This window comes from Anabrus simplex, chromosome 7 (genome assembly GCF_040414725.1).
Source record: "Anabrus simplex isolate iqAnaSimp1 chromosome 7, ASM4041472v1, whole genome shotgun sequence".
Lineage (NCBI taxonomy): Eukaryota > Metazoa > Arthropoda > Insecta > Orthoptera > Tettigoniidae > Anabrus > Anabrus simplex.
In genome coordinates, this window is record NC_090271.1 from 138,304,795 (window position 1) to 138,324,991 (window position 20,197).

Here is a 20,197-nt window from a genome sequence, read left to right on the forward strand (position 1 = left end):
AATATTCATTGACATGCCCCACAACGGGCGACTTAAACGCACTCTACAGTGTGCTAGCAGCAGTGCCAGACCTGTAGCTCACATCCTTTCAAACAGAACAAAGATGGCCTAGGCCACCATAGATCAATTGGTAGAGCAACCGACGCAAAATCGGGAGGTTGTGGGTTCGGATCCCACTGGTGTCTGGCTGGCCATTTTTGTTCTGTACTTAACATCTCTTCAACACGTACTACATGTACGTAACACGACCTAATACGTTGAAAGCCTGTTTCGATTACAATGCGGTCGTGAAAATTCAATATTCATTGACATGCCCCACAACGGGCGAATTAAACGCACTCTACAGTGTGCTAGCAGCAGTGCCAGACCTGTAGCTCAGATCCTTTCAAACAGAACAAAGGTGGCCTAGGCCACCATAGCTCAATTGGTAGAGCAACCGATGCAAAATCGGGAGGTTGTGGGTTCGGATCCCACTGGTGTCCGGCTGGCCATTTTTATTCTGTACTTAACATCTCTTCAACACGTACTACATGTACGTAACACGACCTAATACGTTGAAAGCCTGTTTCGATTACAATGCGGTCGTGAAAATTCAATATTCATTGACATGCCCCACAACGGGCGAATTAAACGCACTCTACAGTGTGCTAGCAGCAGTGCCAGACCTGTAGCTCAGATCCTTTCAAAGAGAACAAAGATGGCTTAGGCCACCATAGCTCAATTGGTAGAGCAACCGACGCGAAATTGGGAGGTTATGGGTTCGGATCCCACTGGTGTCCGGCTGGCCATTTTTGTTCTGTACTTAACATCTCTTCAACACATACTACATGTACGTAACACGACCTAATACGTTGAAAGTCTGTTTCAATTACAATGCGGTCGTGTAAATTCAATATTCAATGACATGCCCCACAACGGGCGACTTAAACGCACTCTACAGTGTGCTAGCAGCAGTGCCAGACCTGTAGCTCTGATCCTTTCAAACAGAACAAAGATGGCCTAGGCCACTATAGCTCAATTGGTAGAGCAACCCACGCAAAATTGGGAGGTTGTGGGTTCGGATCCCACTGGTGTCCGGTTGGCCATTTTTGTTCTGTACTTAACATCTCTTCAACATGTACTACATGTACGTAACACGACCTAATACGTTAAAAATCTGTTTCGATTACAATGCGGTCGTGAAAATTCAAAATTCATTGACATGCCCCACAACGGGCGACTTAAACGCGCTCGACAGTGTGCTAGCAGCAGTGCCAGACCTGTAGCGCAGATCCTTTCAAACAGAACAAAGATGGCCTAGGCCACCATAGCTCAATTGGTAGAGCAACCGACGCAAAATCGGGAGGTTATGGGTTCGGATCCCACTGGTGTCCGGCTGGCCTTTTTTGTTCTGTACTTAATATCTCTTCAACACGTACTACATGTACGTAACACGACCTAATACGTTGAAAGTCTGTTTCGGAATAAAGTTTCTTGCTTCCATGTGCATTGCAATGCACTACAATGACCCCCATCTCCGACCTTTGTACGATTCCCCGGTTGATACTTTCTGCTTTAAAACCAGAAGACCGTCTGGGCTCGCATTAAAATAAAGCAATGCAGTTTCGTCGGTAATGACAATATTGTTCGGTGCCTACGAATTTATTATATGAGCCACGTTTTTCCCTCAACTGTCGGCATCGTCAGTGTTCGCGGATTCTGTTGGCAGCAAAGACTTTATACTAGAACAAGACAGGACAGTGCTAAGGTAAAGCACGGTAATAGATTTCACTGCGGCTAGGAGCGCTGAATTCAGTTTTCACGTGGTTTATTTTCTTTTTTTTCTTTCAAAGCTCTCCTCTTGACATACATGGCTTATGGCTGAGAGTCATCTGAAATTATGCATCACAGAAGTTACCGCCACAAAATGTGTAACGAAAGTGTAACTCTAGCAACCGTGCAGCTGTTGGTGAATGGTCGTGACCGAGAGACATATTTATGATCATTTGATTTTCTCAAAGGGAAAAGTGGTCTATTTTTTGTTCTACATTCTTTATTCTATGGAAAGGTCTTTATTGTCAGTGAAACTGTTGAATAACCCAGTGCCTGTAGCCTATTTCGCATTCCAATCAGAAGTTAGAAATTGATTTATTCAAAATCATTCTTTCCAACTTCAGAAACTTTCCTTCACGCAGTCGTTTTCTTTTTCTGTTTCTATTTTGCTTATACGCATTTTCAATTTTGTCTTGGTTGCCCACAATAGTGTTCAAAGTAGAAGGTGCTAGTTTTAACATTTGCACCAACTCAACGCGTGTAAGATGTGCATTCCTATCTACTTCTTGAAGGATTTTAATTGTTTCTTCATTAGTGAGTGGTTTCACGACCCTTTTCTTATCCATAGCTAGGCTATGACAAGACAGATACCGTATTGTGACCGTATCGGCACAAGTAATATTTATTTCAAATGATATGCTTGGTAAGGAAGCAGGCAGCAAGCTTTCTTTGTGTGGATGTTGGGAGAAGCATCAGATTGTGCAATAGGACGCCCGCCAGAGCGGCGCCTCACACACCCACTGGGTGGCTTAAAGAATCCCCGAACTAGGCACACGTCATAGAAAAAGCAGCAGAAGAACACTATTTAGCGACTCCATTTTGAAAAACAAATGCCAGAGCGATCGGGCCAAATTTAATGTGTTTTCGGCGTAAATAAGGCTTGATTAACAAAACTGCATCCGTCAGAGCAGTGTGCAGAATTTTGGTTGAATTATGAAGTCAGGAGTTCAGATAGAAAATACTCTCCAAGCGAAAGGCGTTGGTAAAAAACTTATATAACTGGGTTAGCATACGGACGCGATGGCTGAAACCAGATGTCTTTGGGGATTCACCATTTCCCCTCCAATGTTATAAATTAATTACGGCAGATCCGCCGAACATAATCAACTCCGCATGGCATAGCGCACTTGTGCGTAACATAGTCACACAATCTAGCGTATTGCTGATGTCAACAGGCTGGTTTATTCAGGAGAGGTAAAAATCAGAGTTGGGACATGGCACGCTTGCCACCCCTATTCCCGGCTTTGCTATAAGTTGGTGCAGATTCTCGGGGGAGTCTTCAGTCGGGAACGAGCTTCAGAAGGTGGAACTACGGTCGGTCCGCGAGCAAGGTCTACCTCTTCTTTGTCTGAATAACTGACACAAAGAAATGGGAGTGAAGTTCTAAAAGTGTTTTCCAGTGTGCAGTGATAGTAGGAAATGTAACTATATGACAAAGGTATTTGTGCGACATCCGATCGCGAAGTAAACTCTGAACATTTGTCATTATGTCGTAGGTAGTGACTGTGAAAGGTTGAGTACGCCGTGGGGATCAAACTCTAGACGGAGAACGCTCATCGCGAGGTTGATGTCTGTAGCAGTAAGGGAGCTCATCTTTCGAGGAGTCTAACTTTGGGATTTGGTAAACTTTGTTTCAAAAGAAAATCAGATCGTGTGAAGAAATACTATCAGTTTAAATCCATGTAACAATGAGAGCAGGATTTCAGGATCAGATTATCACACTAAGTAACGGGGAATGATAAGTACAGGATCTGATTGATCTAGACAAGAAATTAGGAGAAGGACGGTTGATATAAGTCACGGAAGTAGGAGGCGATAGACTTGGGAAGGAGGAGATCATGAATTTTCAACTCGCCTAATTTAAACGAAATAGACTAGCTGAGATATCCATAATAATTAGCATCACATAACTTGCATCGGTCTAGAACGATAGAGGGGAAGTTGAATGGTGTCGAGTGTTCAACAAGTGTGCAAGATTGTGTAAATATAATTGCAGTGATTTGTTTACCAGGAAGATGGATTACTCCAGCAAAGTCATCAAACTCCTAGAACCCAGGACTGCACGAGCCAGCGACATGGAGTGAGCACCAATGGCAGGCCCCTGAAAACTTCGGGCAGGGGCCAGAAAAACATCAAAAACTGTTGAGTATTGAGCTATTTTCTTCCAATGTTAGTATTTCCCCTTGTAAATAGAGTTACTGTAAAGATAGGGTTAATGATGATGTAATTGATAGGTTAATTACCTGGAGTGGTCGGATGACCTTTGTTTAGTTTGATTTTTGTAAGCAGATATGGGAAGGAAGTGAACCAGGAAGGATGTATAGAGTTTGGGACCCCTTTTAGAGGATGCATGTGCATGCTATACTATATATTTTTATTATGAGTGCTGAGAAGATTTGAGGGGTAAAATAACTAGAAAATTGAACAGGTTAATGCCGTAAATTTCATCTGCGTGACAGAAAAAGACGAGCAGGGAATAGTAGGTGACAGGATCATTAACATGTGCCTATACAGAAATTAAGGTGGAATAGTGACAGCACTAAATTCATAAATGTAAAGGCAGTAGTTTGTTTTGCATGCTAGTGTATAAGTTTGGCTGTAATTGAAGATGGTCGAGAAGATATGTGCGAAGGTTCGAATATGCCCCCCCCCCCCTACACATTAGTTAGGCTAATAAAGTAGAAATTTTACTAGTTGAGTTGATCACGTCTGAATATTATTATTATTATTATTATTATTATTATTATTATTATTATTATTATTATTATTATTATTATTATTATTATTATTATTTTCTTATGTAACTTGATCAGTGTTTTATACCGATACATTTCAAGCAACAGGTTAGAGGATGATTATTATTATTATTATTATTATTATTATTATTATTATTATTTTCTTAAAGTAATTTGATCGGTGATTTTATACCGATAGATCTCGAACAATAGAGTAGTATCTGACAGGTACACAGTCTCGCCTCAGAGGCGAAGAAATGGGAATATTGCTGTGGTCAGTGGCTGACGTATGGCGAACATCAGGAAGGAGAGAAGATACGAGTCGAACTCCAGACCTCCAGAGATATGAGAGAATTTGATGTGCGGTAACGACTGAATTTGAGAAATGATTCTCGTGTATTGAGAGTATGTGGGCTGGCCTGAGCAATGAATAGATTGCGCCAGTCTCTAATGAATTAAATGTTATAGACACAATAATCCTAGCGTGAAGCAGGTTGGTTGGTGCCTTTAGCTCCCAGACAGTGGAGAGAATAACCGCAGTGATTTACGAGCCAGGAGAAAGGGAGCGACGTGCGAGGGGAGGCCCCGGCATGAGCGAAGGAGCTGGTCGTGCTAACGGGCTGCTTTGCTTTTAAGAAATAATGACAGCAGAGTTCTGTAATTGCCACATATGCCGTAAGCCACGAACCACGAAACAATGTAGATGTTCCCGTTGTAAGACAGTGTTCACATGATTAGGGTAAATTAGGGTTTGATTGCAGGATCTTTGTTGGAGACGAACATAGTCTCCAGTTCGAACCTGGACTGCACATAGACATGACGACTACTCGCACATGTAGCGGGTCCTACGAGATGAAATACAGCCATTTGTATTTTGTGTTGTTGTATAAATATGTGTTGTTTTTTTTTAGGGTGTGATCTTGTTTTGTGTTATGTACTGTTCTGCGCGAATTTAGACTTCGTGAAATTTCACTGGTAGTTGTTGTAAGTGACGAGTTCGTTGTCAAGCCTGTGTTCGTGTGATCTTTATTTCAATTTTCGTCTAATTTGTGGAGACGCGCAATATTATTTTCTTTTCCATGGTTTACGTAAAACATATGTTTATTTCTCCAGTATACTTTTTATTCACGTATAGATATTTGGTGGCGGTAGATATAAGATAAATGACCACTCCGGGGTAGTAGAGTTAGTGTAAGTAAAGTTTTAACTTCATGATATGGTTTTCGGTCCCAGGGAATACTGATATTTGGAGGAAAATGGTTCGTAATTGTAACTGTAAATAGGTAATCTGTGTTATAATTTGTTTTGTGTAACACTCAACAGTTTTGATATCCAACGGGTGATAGACAGACAAAACCGGTGGTAGGAACGTAGTATGTCTACGAGAATGGTCATCCCTTGGGGATGTATATTTTTCTGTGTATGTCAAAATCAGGTATCCATCAGATTGTTGGTTCGGATGGAAGTCTTCTTTCATTTGAAATATTCTTAGGAACTGTGGTCATCCACATAAATATTCTAATGGAATGTGGATGAAGTTTAGCTGATGGATGGTAGCACGGATTTTACCATTGCTAAGTATTTGTATTCAACTTGTCAATTTATATTAGTTTACCAAGGATGTCATAGTGTTTGTATAGATTTCAACGAGCGCCTTAGTAAATTTGGAAAACTTATTTGTGCTTATTCTTTGCCGAAAAAACAAGCATCCAAAAACCTCTTCCGTTCATTGTAGGCCTTTAAGTTAGTTTAAGTTTGATAGCCTTTACATGCCGCGAACGGTCTTCGGCCCTGAGGAGTCCATGTTCAGACCTCAGGAACGGGAGAGTGGCTTTGACCTGGCTGTGCTGTATGGCCGATAACTCCTCATGTGCGTGGATTAATGATACAATCCCAATGAGGGGAAGTCGGCACAGGCCGAATAGGTCCCTTGACTATCGACTTCCGTGGAGCATGGTCCCATGTGTTCGTGACCCGAAAGGGTTGGTTTGTTGTCACATGGTCCCATGAGTCATGGGGGACGGTGGGAAAGGTCCCAGTATGTACCATGCTACTGAACTTCTCACTATTATCCTATTAGTCCGTAAGTAGGCTGTCACGTGACAACCACTTCACTTCTTTTTACCACTCAACTCAATAGATTGACGGTAATGCCAATAACTATTCTTGTGATAAGATGATTTAAATCAGTGTGGTACGACTGAAGTTAAAATAAGTTTATAGTGCAGCTATAGCAGATCTTCAACAGGTCATTTGCAGGTGCCGTTAAGTAATAAGGCTTCCATATACTGTAGGCCTATCCCATTAAAAAGTTAAAGATGCAGGCAATGGTAAAGCAGTGTACCATTCATACAAAAATACAAACTGCTAGTTTGACAGTTGGCACATTTTTATTATTCACCGGCAAGTCTGACCAAACCAATGCCGAGTAATGTTGAAGTTTCGTGTTCAAGATGGCGGCTGAAGGTGCTTAATCGCGTATGGTGAGTATAACAGTTTAAGATATTACCAAAATTTATTAGGATCAACCTATTCGATACAATACAGCCCAAGAGCAAAAGAATGTCATATCTGTTCTTCCTTATTTTTTACATCAATTGTATTGAATAGGTTGATCCTAATAAATTTTGGTAATATCTTAAACTGATGTACAATTCAATACGGACCAAATCTGAAATTTGTAACATGTAATGGTGAGCATAACGCGAGAAATTCATGCTCGAAGTGACCAGAAAACAGTGTTTAATTACCCACTGGTCAGGCTTCAACTAACAATTCATTATACAATTGTTTTAGGAAGAAAGTGATCTGCTATAATATGTAGGTACTGTAGCTACTTCTATGAGCCCAAGAGCAAAAGAATGTCATATCTGTTCTTCCATATTTTTTACATCTTTTAATAGTCTCTTGTTACTTTAACAGGCTCCAGTAGAAAATTATTGATATTTGTTCTCTGGAATTTTTCACACTTTTTAGTGCTGTCCTTCATCTCCTGAAACACTACACACACAATGAGAAATGTACTAATGTGTAAAGTGATACCATCTCCCTGTTGGAGAGTTTTTAATGGGATATTCGATAGTACATTTTCCCGCTTAACACGATTTTTTTCATCGTCCCCTGCAGAAACATACTAACGAGGTTCCACTGTAATAAACTTCTAAAAGTTCATGTTTTTTTTATATCTGATGGTGATGGATAATACAATAATATATACATCTCACCTCCAACTCCTCTTCCAAGGAACTCAACTTGGAACGAAGTTCTCCAAGTTGTTCAGCAGTGGTTTCCTTCTTGCGAGCAACAATGGCTGCTTGTTGACGAAATGGTGCCAATTTATCATCAGATGGGTTATTCGTAGCCAAATGACGCTCAACCATCCGATTTACTTCATAATTTACCTCTTGAATCTGCAAATAGATAAACAATTTGAATTACAATATGTCGAAAATCTTAAATAATATTCACTGTTGATATCAAAATGTCTGCTTTATTAATTTCAGGAAGGTGAGACAGAAACAAGAGTAGACAGAGTCCATTAAGGTAAAGAAAACAGACAAACTTTCCATATCACGAACAGAAATGAAATGTAACATTAAGTGAAATATAAATAGAAGAGAGAAAATAAGGAACAAATTCAAACATCTAAGAGAGACTCAAAGTAGAATAAGCATCCCACTTCAAGTACCTTGGAATGTACTGTGTATGGTAATCTCAAAATACAACACAGTCAAGCAGGAAATACTGAACATAACCCAGAAAGCATTGAACTTCCACAATCAAGTTCAGAAACCTACTTAGGAATAGAAAAATAACCGAGGAAGCCAAAATAACTATGTATTATAATAATGAAGGCTGAGGGTAGAGGGAGAGGCAATGAAATAGGCAAGGCTATCAGTGGGAAAAATATCATTGGCAAATTGTTGAGGCTCAAGATAAGGGAGCTCCTAAGAAGAAGCTGGAAAATGAGTGAACAATTGTGAACGCACTCAGAATGATCTGGAAGTGGAAACTATGAGAATATTATGTGGGTCTAAGTAAACAGCACAGCTGGCAAATGCCAGTCAGTCTTCAGTGAGTCAGTCCTGTGTCAACTGTGAGTGAGTTACAAGATGGTTGCAAGTTAGAGTTGCCAAATTAAGAGAACTGATATTCAGGACATGCATGAAATAAAATAAAACCTAAATCTTTTCTTCAATATCAGACTCTTGATAATGTAATCAAAACCAATGTTGTGACTTTGTTAACAACCAACAATTAAAATAAGACACAATGTTCCTAATGTTACAAAAATACACCACCACACACAAATCATAAATGAATTTACAAAAGATTTGAAATATTTACAATGTTAACAATTCTTAATGTTACCGTTTGAATAAGTACTTGCTGCTTCCTTTATTTCTGTTTAGAACTTCCTAATTTCTAGTTACAAATTCAAAAAATCTTTGCATGACATATTGAAGTCTGTCTTTCCTAGTAGTTTTTTTTTTTTTTTTTGCTTTACGTCGCACCGACACAGATAGGTCTTGTGGCGACGATGGGACAGGGAAGGGCTAGGAGTGGGAAGGAAGCGGCCGTGGCCTTAATTAAGGTACAGCCCCAGCATTTGCCTGGTGTAAAAATGGGAAACCACGGAAAACCATTTTCAGGGCTGCTGACAGTGGGGTTCGAACCTACTATCTCCCGAATACTGGATACTGGCCGCACTTAAGCGACTGCAGCTATCGAGCTCGGTAATTCTATTTTTATGAGTTCGGGTCTCATCCTATTTCTCTCATCAGTCCCATGATGTTTTATTTGTGAAAAGATACACTCCATGTGAGCATTACTTACTGGAAGGGAATGTATATGCTCAGCTATTTTCTTCAAATTTGGTGCATTACTATTAGGGTACAAGACTTCAAAACTGCATCCCATCTTTCCTGGGGATTTGGCAAGTCTGTCACTCTACGAATAATTTCCTTAAGTAAGCAGTATTTTTAGTACAATGCATCACTGTTATCAATGGTGTCTATGTTAATATGCAGGGTTTTGACAATACCAACTAGGTGGTGAAATTAGAAAGAATCTTCGAGGTTGAAAGTGATTTTTCTTGAAGAGTCATACTCAAACCATTTATTCAATTATTCAATTTATCTACTACTTCCCAATTAGTGGGTTGCTGAACATGACAAAGTATACCATATCAAGAGTGTTAGTATAACATTTTTAAAGAGATATTTCTGTGAATTATTTAGGCCACTGATATGGTAATTATTAACCATGCCAAAATATTCACTTGCAGATCTATTAAGTAATTCATTCCTTACTCTCTCCATTACAGTATATAATTCAGAAATTTCATCTAAGTCAACTGTTTTGCAATTCATGAGCTTCAAAATTGCCAATTCACCCCTAGAAGTACACTTAAATATTTCCGTACAGGTTTTTAAGGAATTGGAGCAAAGATGTTCTCACCAACATGTGAATCCCTGTTTAAGATTTCCAGAAAATGTTCTCTCCAACAGGAGAGATTGATAAGTTGACTTTGAAAGGTTGAGTGCCATTTTTATATCAAAGAGTTTAGGTCTTGAATTGAGGGGCCATAGACAGATTTTGTGGCATCGAAGGAAGCTCTAGTATTGTTCCTTTGGGTTCTTCTTCTTTTCTTCTTCCTTTATTCATGGGGGTCTCTCTGAAAAGTTCCTTTTAGCGTCGACCTCGAAGATCTTTTGATACCATGTGTTTTCCTTCATCTGCACTTAGTTATACCTGCTCCCTTCAAAAAGTTGCAGTACAATGCATCACTGTTATCAATGGTGTCTATGTTACTATGCAGGGTTTTGACAACATCAACAAGGAGGTGAATTAGAAAGAATCTTCGAGGGTTGAAAGTGATATTTCTTGAAGAGTCATACTCAAACCATTTCTGCAAAGTCTTCTCGGATGTTTCTTCTCCCTTCACCAGGTAATCCCAGTGTGGAGATTCTGACTCTTCCCAGCGCCTCACATTCAAAGAGTGTGTGTTCAACTGATTCTTCCGCATGGTTGCATTTCCTACAAATACTGTCTCTTATTACTCAAATTCTATGTAGGTGCTTTTTAAGATGACAGTGTCCAGTCAGCAGTCCTACTACCCATCTTATATTTTCTCTGCTGAGTTCCAGCAGTTCCTTAGTATGCTTGTTGTTTGGGCTCTTTATTAGTTCTTTTGCAAGTCTGCATCCTAGAGCATTTTTCCAGTTTTTCATTTGCTTCTTTTGTATCCATTTACCTATGTAGAGTCAGGCTTGTCTGTAAGAGATCCCACATACTAGTTCTGGGCCCACAAAAGGTGTTTCTGACCTTTTCTTGCCAGTTTATCTGCTTTTTCATTACCTTCTATGCTTGCATGCTCAGGTACCCATATTATTTTTAAAATGTTGTACTCTGAGAGCTTCAGGAGAAGTGTATGACAATACCAAACAATTTTGGATGCAACCCAGACAACTTCAAGTGCCTTAATGGCTGCTTGGCTATCTATAAATATTAATATGTTCTTTCTGTAGTTCATTTTCAGGTTTTCCTCAAGGCATGTAATGATGGCTATCACTTCAGCTTGGAAAACTGTAGTGCGTCTGCCTAGGCTCATTTGGATTGATCTCTCAGGTCTTTCCCCGTTGATCCCTCCTACTGTTCCCTTCTCAGTCCTTGAGCCATCTGTCCACCACACAATATCTTCCCTACCAGCAGTGGCGAAGCTATTAGTTATTGAATGGGTAGGCAGGAAATCTTATCTTAACGTGTTTTGTAGAGTAGTTCCAAACGTCGAGTTTTCTTGGTTGCAAAATGGTCACTCACATGGTCCTTCAATAGTTCATCACTCATTAATTCCTTCACAGGCTTTTTCTTGATAGAAATGTTTTTTTAATGTTTTCATTCCTTCCCTGAAGGGGGAGGCGGGCCTTTTAGACGGTGACCCCGTCTCTCTGTCACGGTGAAGGAGTTGCTCGGAGAAGGTGAGGGGGTGGGCGGCCGTGGCTCATGCTAGGAACTGTCCCGGCATTCGCCTTAGTGCAGGAGAATGGAAAACCATGTAAAACCATTCTCAGGACAGCCGACGGTTGGGGCCAGCCATGAGGTCCAGCCCTGTCCCGTCTCCCGAATGCAGAGGCGTAGAGCCACGGTAGAGCCGTGGCCAACTTTCCTCTGCTCGGTTGGCTGGTCTGAGTGCAGAGCTATTGGAGCACGGACCACCATAGCCACTTATGGACCGAGACCCACTCTGCATCTACCGACGTAGAAATGGTTCTAAGGCTGCTGATTCTTTCATTCATCATTGTACTACGCAAGAAGGTTTTTGTCCTCTTCAGAGTACTCATACTCACTTCATAGGAAGCCGTGGTCACAGGAAATGATAATATTAGGCGAATCAATTTTGACACTTCAATATACACTGGTTCGAGGTCATTAAGGACAATATAATCTTTTGAGGGGACAAAATGTTTTTGTCGGAATAAATGTTTATCAATCCATTTTCCAGTATTTCTCTATTTAAAAAAGTTATATGTTCATTACCTTGTTCAGTTTAATAGCAGGGAAGCTCTCTTTGTAAACTATGAAGCGAGTTGGATCCAAAAACTCAACAAACTGAATGCTTACAAAATCGTCAAACCTTATTTCCATTTGCATAATTAAGGTGTCAAGGACTTCAGTCTTAAAATTTTGAGCATTTGGAATGACCTGTCATCTACATCTCACTATTTATTTTACGACATTTTTCAACGCAATAGGATACCGTGTTTTGTGATCGCATGTTCTTGAGTGGCATTCAAAGAGGATACCAATGGTGTTAATAATTTCATTATTGCACAGAATTACATCAGATGGGGTCTTATGTTTCAGTAGAACAAGGATGGGGTCTGTATAAATAAAAAAAATATCTACAGAGACAGAGCAAATGAATTAATTGGGCCTTCCTAAGTATGTTAAGCAATCCAACAGCAAAATTGTACGACTCACTGACCCTACCCTCATCATTTTGTGCAATATATTCAAAAGCCTGTCTTAAATCATTATAGTGTGAAAATATTGTGTGGACTGCTCTGGAATGAAAGCTCCAATGCTTGTAGAAGTCTGAATCCTTTGGATTCCAGAAGATCTCTTTGAGGATCTACTAAAAATTAATTAAACGCCGTCAGCTTAAGAATGAAGAGCCTGACTGATTATGTCGTTTTGGAGTAATGGGGAAGAACAAGGTTTAATTTGTGGGCATAGCAGTGAGAGATATTGCCCGTCACCAATTTGTTTAACGTAATGCTGAACACCCTCATGCTTTCCTGCCATTGTGGAGCACACGTCATATGTTCGACATGTGATTTTATCAATTACTCCGCACTTTCGCAGAATACCGACAATTAATTCTGATAAGCCCGATGCAGTCTCATCAGTCGAAACATAATAAAAGCCTATGAATCTTTATGTGCGATCCTGTTTTGAGTAGAACCGGAATATTACACCGACTTGAGATCTATTTGATACCGGTACGTCTAAGGTCTCATCCGCATGAATACCAATGAAATCACAAGAATCTAACTCTGCTTTGATCATCTCCTGAATTATCGTGGTTAGACTCAGTCAATTCATTCTGTATTTCGCTTAATGTACCTTTAAAGCCCGACGTGCCGGGCTGAGTGGCTCAGACGGTTGTGGCACTGGTGACCCCAACTTGGCAGGATTGATCCTGGCTCAGTCCGGTGGTATTTAGAGGTGATCAAATACGTTAGCCTCGTGTTAGTAGATTTACTGGCACATAAAAGAACCCCTGCGGGGCTAAATTCCGGTACCTCGGTGTCTCCGAAAACCGTAAACGTATTCCTATTATTATTATTATTATTATTATTATTATTATTATTATTATTATTATTATTATTAATAGCCCGACATGGACTGGAGATGATCTCGAATGTACTATTCCTGTTTTGAAAGAAGATCTAACAACTCTAGGTAATTGTTCCTGTTGATAGAGTCTTCCCTTTCAAAATGACCTCGAAATACAAGCTCATGTTTCTCAAGAAAACACACAGTATCAAGTCTCTCAACAACAAGCCAATTTTGTTTTATGACTTCGTTATGTTTAACAGCTTGAATTCTTGCACCTTGTGCCCCAGTAAACGGAATTTCTCTTCATTCTGGATATGTTTATTTCAATGTAGATGCTTCTCCGCTTTTATAAGAACTTTTTAATAACAATTGTCCCATTTGAAGTCCATTCCTTTTCACTACCAAACAAAACACATGTAAACCCTACAACAAAACCACGAATATCAGGTATACCAATAAAATTGAAATTTTCTACCCACTTTACCTTCAAAATAATATCTAAATTGGTCATACATCTTTGTATTCGTAAGTCCATTTTAAAGAGCTCAAAAGACTTGTGAAGTTCCCGAAGGGGCCTGCCTGCTTCACTCATTATTTAAACGCGAGTTTCATCCAGATAATGTCAGTCTTGTTTTACACAACAGAAACTCAGAATTTGAATTGGTTGTTTCCATGTCTGAATTGTCACGAATATTGCCAATATTACCTACTAACTCAAAAGAATAGCGTGCGCAGTTACACAATTAACAATACGTACTTCATTGTCGCCTTCGCGCTAGGAATTTCTGCACACTCGAATAGCAGGAGAGGCAAGCCTCAACGGGCCCTAGACCTTGCGGAGAGAGGGGGGCGGGTTGTAACCCAACTTTCCTCCACCACCCCGCTCACAATCATCAGCTGGTGAAACGCAAACAAAACAAAAAGTCCTGCGTGAGTCAAGTTATTTCCTGCCTCTCTAGAGAACAAGTAGTCCGCTGTTACCATCTAGCGGGCGATCAGCGAAGCACATAGCCTGCTGCACGGCCGACTGGATCCCTCGCTGCGCTTCTTAGCTAAAGCGACGCATCAAGTCGGCCATGCCTGAGGTTAGACATGTAGTACATGATAAATAGAGATTATTATTTTAGTTTTAGCACAATAACAACAGACAAATTTGTTACGATATTTATGTAACTTAATGGTATTTCTTAGGGTAGGCATTGCCTCAAATGACTCCAAGTAGTTTTGCCACCGCCTACCAGTTTCCATCTGTTAATGTTCCAGTCTTCCTTTTTTAGCTATCTGGGTCTCAAATGGTTTCTCAAAGATATACTTTGGAATCATTTGATCAGCTGGCATGCGTAAAACTTTCCCTGTTATTACACTGTTAATTTTTACAGTGTCCAAGATTGGGCCTTTGAGCCTTCCAGCATCCTCCTTTGGGCTAAATTCTGGAAGTCTAGTGATTTCGCAGTCCATCATTGGTTCTCCAGTATCCAAGTTTTTCTCTTGTAGTTCAGCTTTGTCTTCTGGGTATTGTGGTCTTTTCGTGACTGATTTGGGATCACTTTACCAAGGACTGTATGCTCTTCATTTTTTGTCAATGGAGCATTGAATTTCGGTATCATTTTTGTCAAGCCAGTCCTGATACTTCCTCTTGACAAGTTCTACAGACTTCCCTCAAGCTGATAGCACCACTGATTTAAATATTGAAAACATACTCTTTTGGTGAAAGAGTATATTTACTTGGTTTTCCTAAGAATTACTCCTGCCCTCTTTCCTGGTGGTTCTTGTCTAGAGTGCAAGGTTTTCACCAACACGGTGATTGGAACTGGATAATTTTGTAATAGAGGGTACATTTGTTAAAACTACATCAAGTAAAAGTATTCTTTCTGGCCGTCAACTGATTAATAGTATTATGCACTGATTAACAGTAGCTCACAAGTTGATGGCAAATTTGAGGTGGAACATCGTGAGTCTTTCACTTATGCGGGAGGGGTTCAGGAAGGTGATAAAAAAAATGTGTTCTTTATTGGAAACCCAACTCTGCAAATATAGGCTTCACTTCCTCCTTTCACTTTAATTAAGAAAGTGTATTATTCTTTGAAATCATCCTCTCCTGCATGCCTATTTTAACTTAGAGTAGCAAAATCAAAGTCAAATCTTATTAACTTACAAGCTACAATTACTCTTCATTATTATTGTCAAGTGTCATAGTCGGTGTCCATCTGAATTCAAACATTCCATGTATCAAAATTAATTGTCTTTTGTTGAGTTTGGACCTCATATGGTATACTGTCTGAATATGGCTGTCCAGTTGGGTAATGGTTAGGCTAAGTACTTTTAGCCTCCTTGCCTTTCACACGAGCAGAGTGGATCCTAAATAGAACTACTAGTGACAAGTGCAACACGTGAGTCACTCTACCAACTGTCGTTGAGCAAAGCAGTGAACACACAGCTACCGCCTGAGTGCCGATTTGTAACTAAGAGTTCTCAAACTACATAATTCTGCTCCCATTGCAATACTCTGATCGCTGTAGGATTTTGATGTGCATGGGACTTCATTGTGCATTAGGATCTTTTGTTACTGTTCCTCAGAACATGCCTCTTTTAATCTGCCGCGCTGAAACACTCACATGGCCCCTAACAGATCCAAAGCTCAATCCAGCAGCAGAGAAACTGGGACAACAAGAGGCTCCCAGACTGCTGTTGCCTTCCAGGCTGTGGAGAAATCACAGATCCGTAAGTTGGTTGAATCTTTCCTGATCTTAGAAACACACGTGAGCTTCCCAGAGCACATTCTTTACTTTGTCGGTTTGGTTCTTTTGCATTTTTTATGACTGCAGATGGTAGGGCTAGTCCAGGATGCCATATGGTCTGACTAGACACTTTTACAAACCCCAAGACAACCTGCGTCGCCTCTTCCACCAAGTTCGCCTTATTGAAGAACTCCTCCTCTGCCAAAGTCACTCTTGCAGACTTCCCTATAACCCCGGCAAGGGGCCTTTACATGGTACTACCAGCCAGGCCAGCTGAATCAAGGCTTTATGCCACAGCAACACAGGTCTTATGGCGACAATGGGAGAGGATAGGGCTATGAGTGGGAAGAAGTGGCCATGGCCTTAATTAAGTTTACTTAAGTTTAATTAAGCATTTACCAGGTCTGAAAATGAGCAATGACAGAAAACCACCTTCAGGACTGCCAATGGTGTGTTATAGTAATTTTAAAATAATAACTTAACATAAATGGTTAACTACAAAAAAAGCATTGACCACGCTTTTGACGACCCATAGATAAAGCTTGTGGAAGACAATGTCAATATGTTAGAAGCAACAATATAAAGAAAATATGAAAAGAAAAATAAGTATGTTGAAGGTTCAAAGGTGGGGTAATGAAAGACAAGAGAGTCCCTGACAAATAAATTCAAACTGACAATTAGGTCGCATTGCTTGCCAACCTGTAAGAGAGAACAGAACATACACATAGAATACAAAATTCTAGAGTATCTGACAAGAATACTACTAGCATAATTAGCATGACTTGAATATGTTCCCAGTTTGTGTAATTAACTCTGCACTAATACTACACAATTCTTCAAATACTAAATTCACCCCTTATCTCAGAATTAAGGTACATCAATTTTTGAGCTCTTTTGACCACTCAAATTTCGTACAGAGAGTCTACTATGCCTCAAAAAGTTGTGCTGATGATAATTCTTTTTTTTATAAAATATTTTTTTTCTAAACTGAAATTACTGTGTAAGTACCTCCAAATCAAGCAAGTTGACTATGTCATTTGGATCAAGTAGCTGCAATAATTGAAATCCCACTTCAATACGGATCATGAAATTTCTAAATATCAATCAAGTAGCTGTGCGCTTGCATTCAAGAAATAGTGGGTTCAAACCCCACTGTCGATAGCCCTGAAGATGGTCTTCCATGTTTTCCCATTTTCACACCAGGCAAATATTGGGGCTGCACCTTAATTAAGGCCAAGTTCGCTTCCTTCCCAGTCCTAAATCCTTTCCTATCCCACTGTCACCATAAGACCTACCTGAGTTGGTACAGTTTTTTAAAAAATTGCAAAATAATTTTTAAAGATAACATTCACAAATTTGGGATTTAACAAAAATTTTAAAAACAGACACGTGCAAACCCTTACAAAAGTTGACTTACAGGCAATGTTACCAGGTCATAAAAGAATCTGTAGTGAATACAAGTTATTGAGGCAAAGAAACAAGTGACACACAATGTAGAGATGGACATTATAAAACACAAATACTATAACATACATCAATAAGAACAGTTAAACAAACTTGAAGCCATTCACTCCAAGCTATATTAAATTTTGAGGAAAATTGTTGGAAAACTGAGGCAATGTAAATTATCTACCAAATGGACAAACTTATCAATTGCTACTTCTCAAATATTTTATTTTCATACAATCTTTTTCCTCTTAAAACAATAATCACCACCACCACCACCACTCATAGAACCTTTTAATGGTAACTTAAAAAAAAATGGTCTCAACACTACAATGTGTGTGTTAACCACATCCTTGCCTCAGTAAATCACACTTTTCTATTTATTTATTTTTTTCTCTGAGGTAGCCAAAATCAGGAGACTTGTAGTACAGCATCTGCAACTATCTTTTGTGCATTCCAGAAAAATTTGTGCATTTCATGTTATACATTTATATACCTTATTATTCAAGGCATCAATGTCTCCGCGTCCCATGGCTGGTTCGGCAACAACATTCTGCAAGATCTCAACTTCTCTTTTCCTGGTTTCAATTTCTTTAGGTAGCTTCTGCCTTACGATGTATGTGGATACATTTGTCTCCTCTTCAAGTCGCTGCAAAATACCTGGAGTAAGGTATTTACTCATGGTCAATTACATTTCAGCTTACAAATATCATACATAAAAATATATACTTCAGTCAAAATACACAGAAGTTCTTAATCTAGGAGATATGCCTCCTCATGGCAGAGGTTAAGGCAGGAGTTAGTATAACCGTGTGTTTCACCTCAGGCTCTTGCTGTACAAGTAGGCATTAATCAAGACAAAGGTAGTACATAAATTACTAAAGAATATACTGGGTGAGGAAGCTTGTTCCTTAGAATATTTAATTCACTATATCATTCACTGAATGTACCCCTTAGCTACTGCTCAAACAGCAGTTGGTAGGTTTTAAACAATACAACAAAGTGCAAAAAATAATGAAGAGTGAGCATTTTGCCCATAAGTTTGGATGACCAAAGGAATAATATATCACACATAACAACAGTGGCAACCAGATTACAACTCAGATAGGAGAGGTGGTGGTATACAATTTCTAATCACTAGTTGGTGTGCCAGAAGCCTGGATTCAATTCGAAACCTCTCCGGAGTGAGGGCATATGACGCAGTTGATGGTGATTCATCCATCGGATGGGGACGAAAAGCCTTGAGCAGACCCCTTGGTGCAATTCGACAGGAGTAGGCTATGTGCTGGTACTGAGTTTCACCCCTCTCCTTTCCTACTTCATATATATCATATCATTCATTTCATCTCATTAATTCCTGTGATGAGATTGATATCAGGAAGGACATCCGGTCATACAAACTCACTACAAAGATTCATCTCACTTCATATCTGACCCGCAGAGAAACAGAACAAGGGTTGGACATACAATGATGTTACTGGTTTTATGTTCCACTAACAACTTTTATAGTTTATGGAGATGCTGAGGAGCTGTTCTTCAGGAGCTTTTTTACATGCCAGTAAATATATCGACATGAGACTGTCGTATTTGAGGACTTTCAAATATGACTGGACTGTGCCAGGATCGAACCTGCCAACTTGGGCTTAGAAAGCAAACACTTCTACCATCTGGGTTACTCAGCATGGTGAAACATTTATGGGATATGTCTTTATTACTACTATTGTCCAGTTCCATAGCTGAACAGTCAACATAGCTGGCATTTAGTCAGACAGCTAGGGATCAATTTCCGGCCAGGTTGGGGATTTTAACTTGCTTGGAAACTGGATATTTTGTCTTCATTTAATACGTCCACACACAACATACCACACTGCCAACACAAAAATATACAATGGTGAATACATCCCCCCCACACAGTCTCGGCATCAGAAAAGCCATTTAATTGAAAAACTGAGCCAAATTCACACTAACTGCCGATGTAAAGAAATTGGGATAGAACCAGGAAGATGAAGAAATATATATTTTTTTACGATTTGCTTTACGCTGCACCGACACAGAAAGGTCTTATGGCTACAATAGGATAAGAAAGGCCTAGGAGTGGGAAGGGAAAGGCCGTGGCCTTAAGGTACAGCTCCAGCATTTGCCTGGTGTGAAAATGGAAAACTATTATTATTATTATTATTATTATTATTATTATTATTATTATTATTATTATTATTATTATTATTATTATTATTATTATTATTACAACTATTACTATTATTATGATTATTATTATTATTATTATTATTATTATTATTATTATTATTATTATTGAATAACCCTTTTAAGGGTACGGTAAATCAACTTTGGTTACTTTTCTTTGCTTTCTTTGTTTCCAAACTTCATTTTCTGAGAATGTGTTCCTTTTCCACTTGAGTCCATTTTCTTCCAGTTATTAATTTCTTTCTCTCCAGAAATCCTGCCTTCCGTGTTACTTCTCTGAAACATGTTCTTTTTTTATACGTATCTATTTTAATTCCAGCGTTTTTCATATCCTTTTCAATTTCAATAAACCACGTTGGCTTTGATTTGTAACTATTCAATAAGATGAAGATTCGTTTAGTTAATCTATTGTTATTCATT

The 20,197-nt window shown here is 39.3% G+C and overlaps 1 protein-coding gene and 1 non-coding gene across 2 annotated transcripts in view; one reads left to right on the top strand and one right to left on the bottom strand.

Moving 5' to 3' along the window:
* LOC136876972 (intraflagellar transport protein 81 homolog) overlaps window positions 1-20,197 on the bottom strand; it is a 142,758-nt gene that overhangs the window by 78,370 nt on the left and 44,191 nt on the right. The window contains exons 7-8 of the mRNA XM_067150744.2: window positions 18,072-18,235; window positions 7,772-7,957 (exon numbers count right to left, since the gene is read on the bottom strand). Of these exons, the coding sequence (XP_067006845.2) occupies window positions 7,772-7,957; window positions 18,072-18,235 (350 nt within the window). The remainder of the gene's footprint in view (window positions 1-7,771; window positions 7,958-18,071; window positions 18,236-20,197) is intronic.
* TRNAL-CAA (transfer RNA leucine (anticodon CAA)) lies at window positions 410-486 on the top strand. Its single transcript has one exon. It is a non-coding gene; the product is annotated as a tRNA-Leu (tRNA).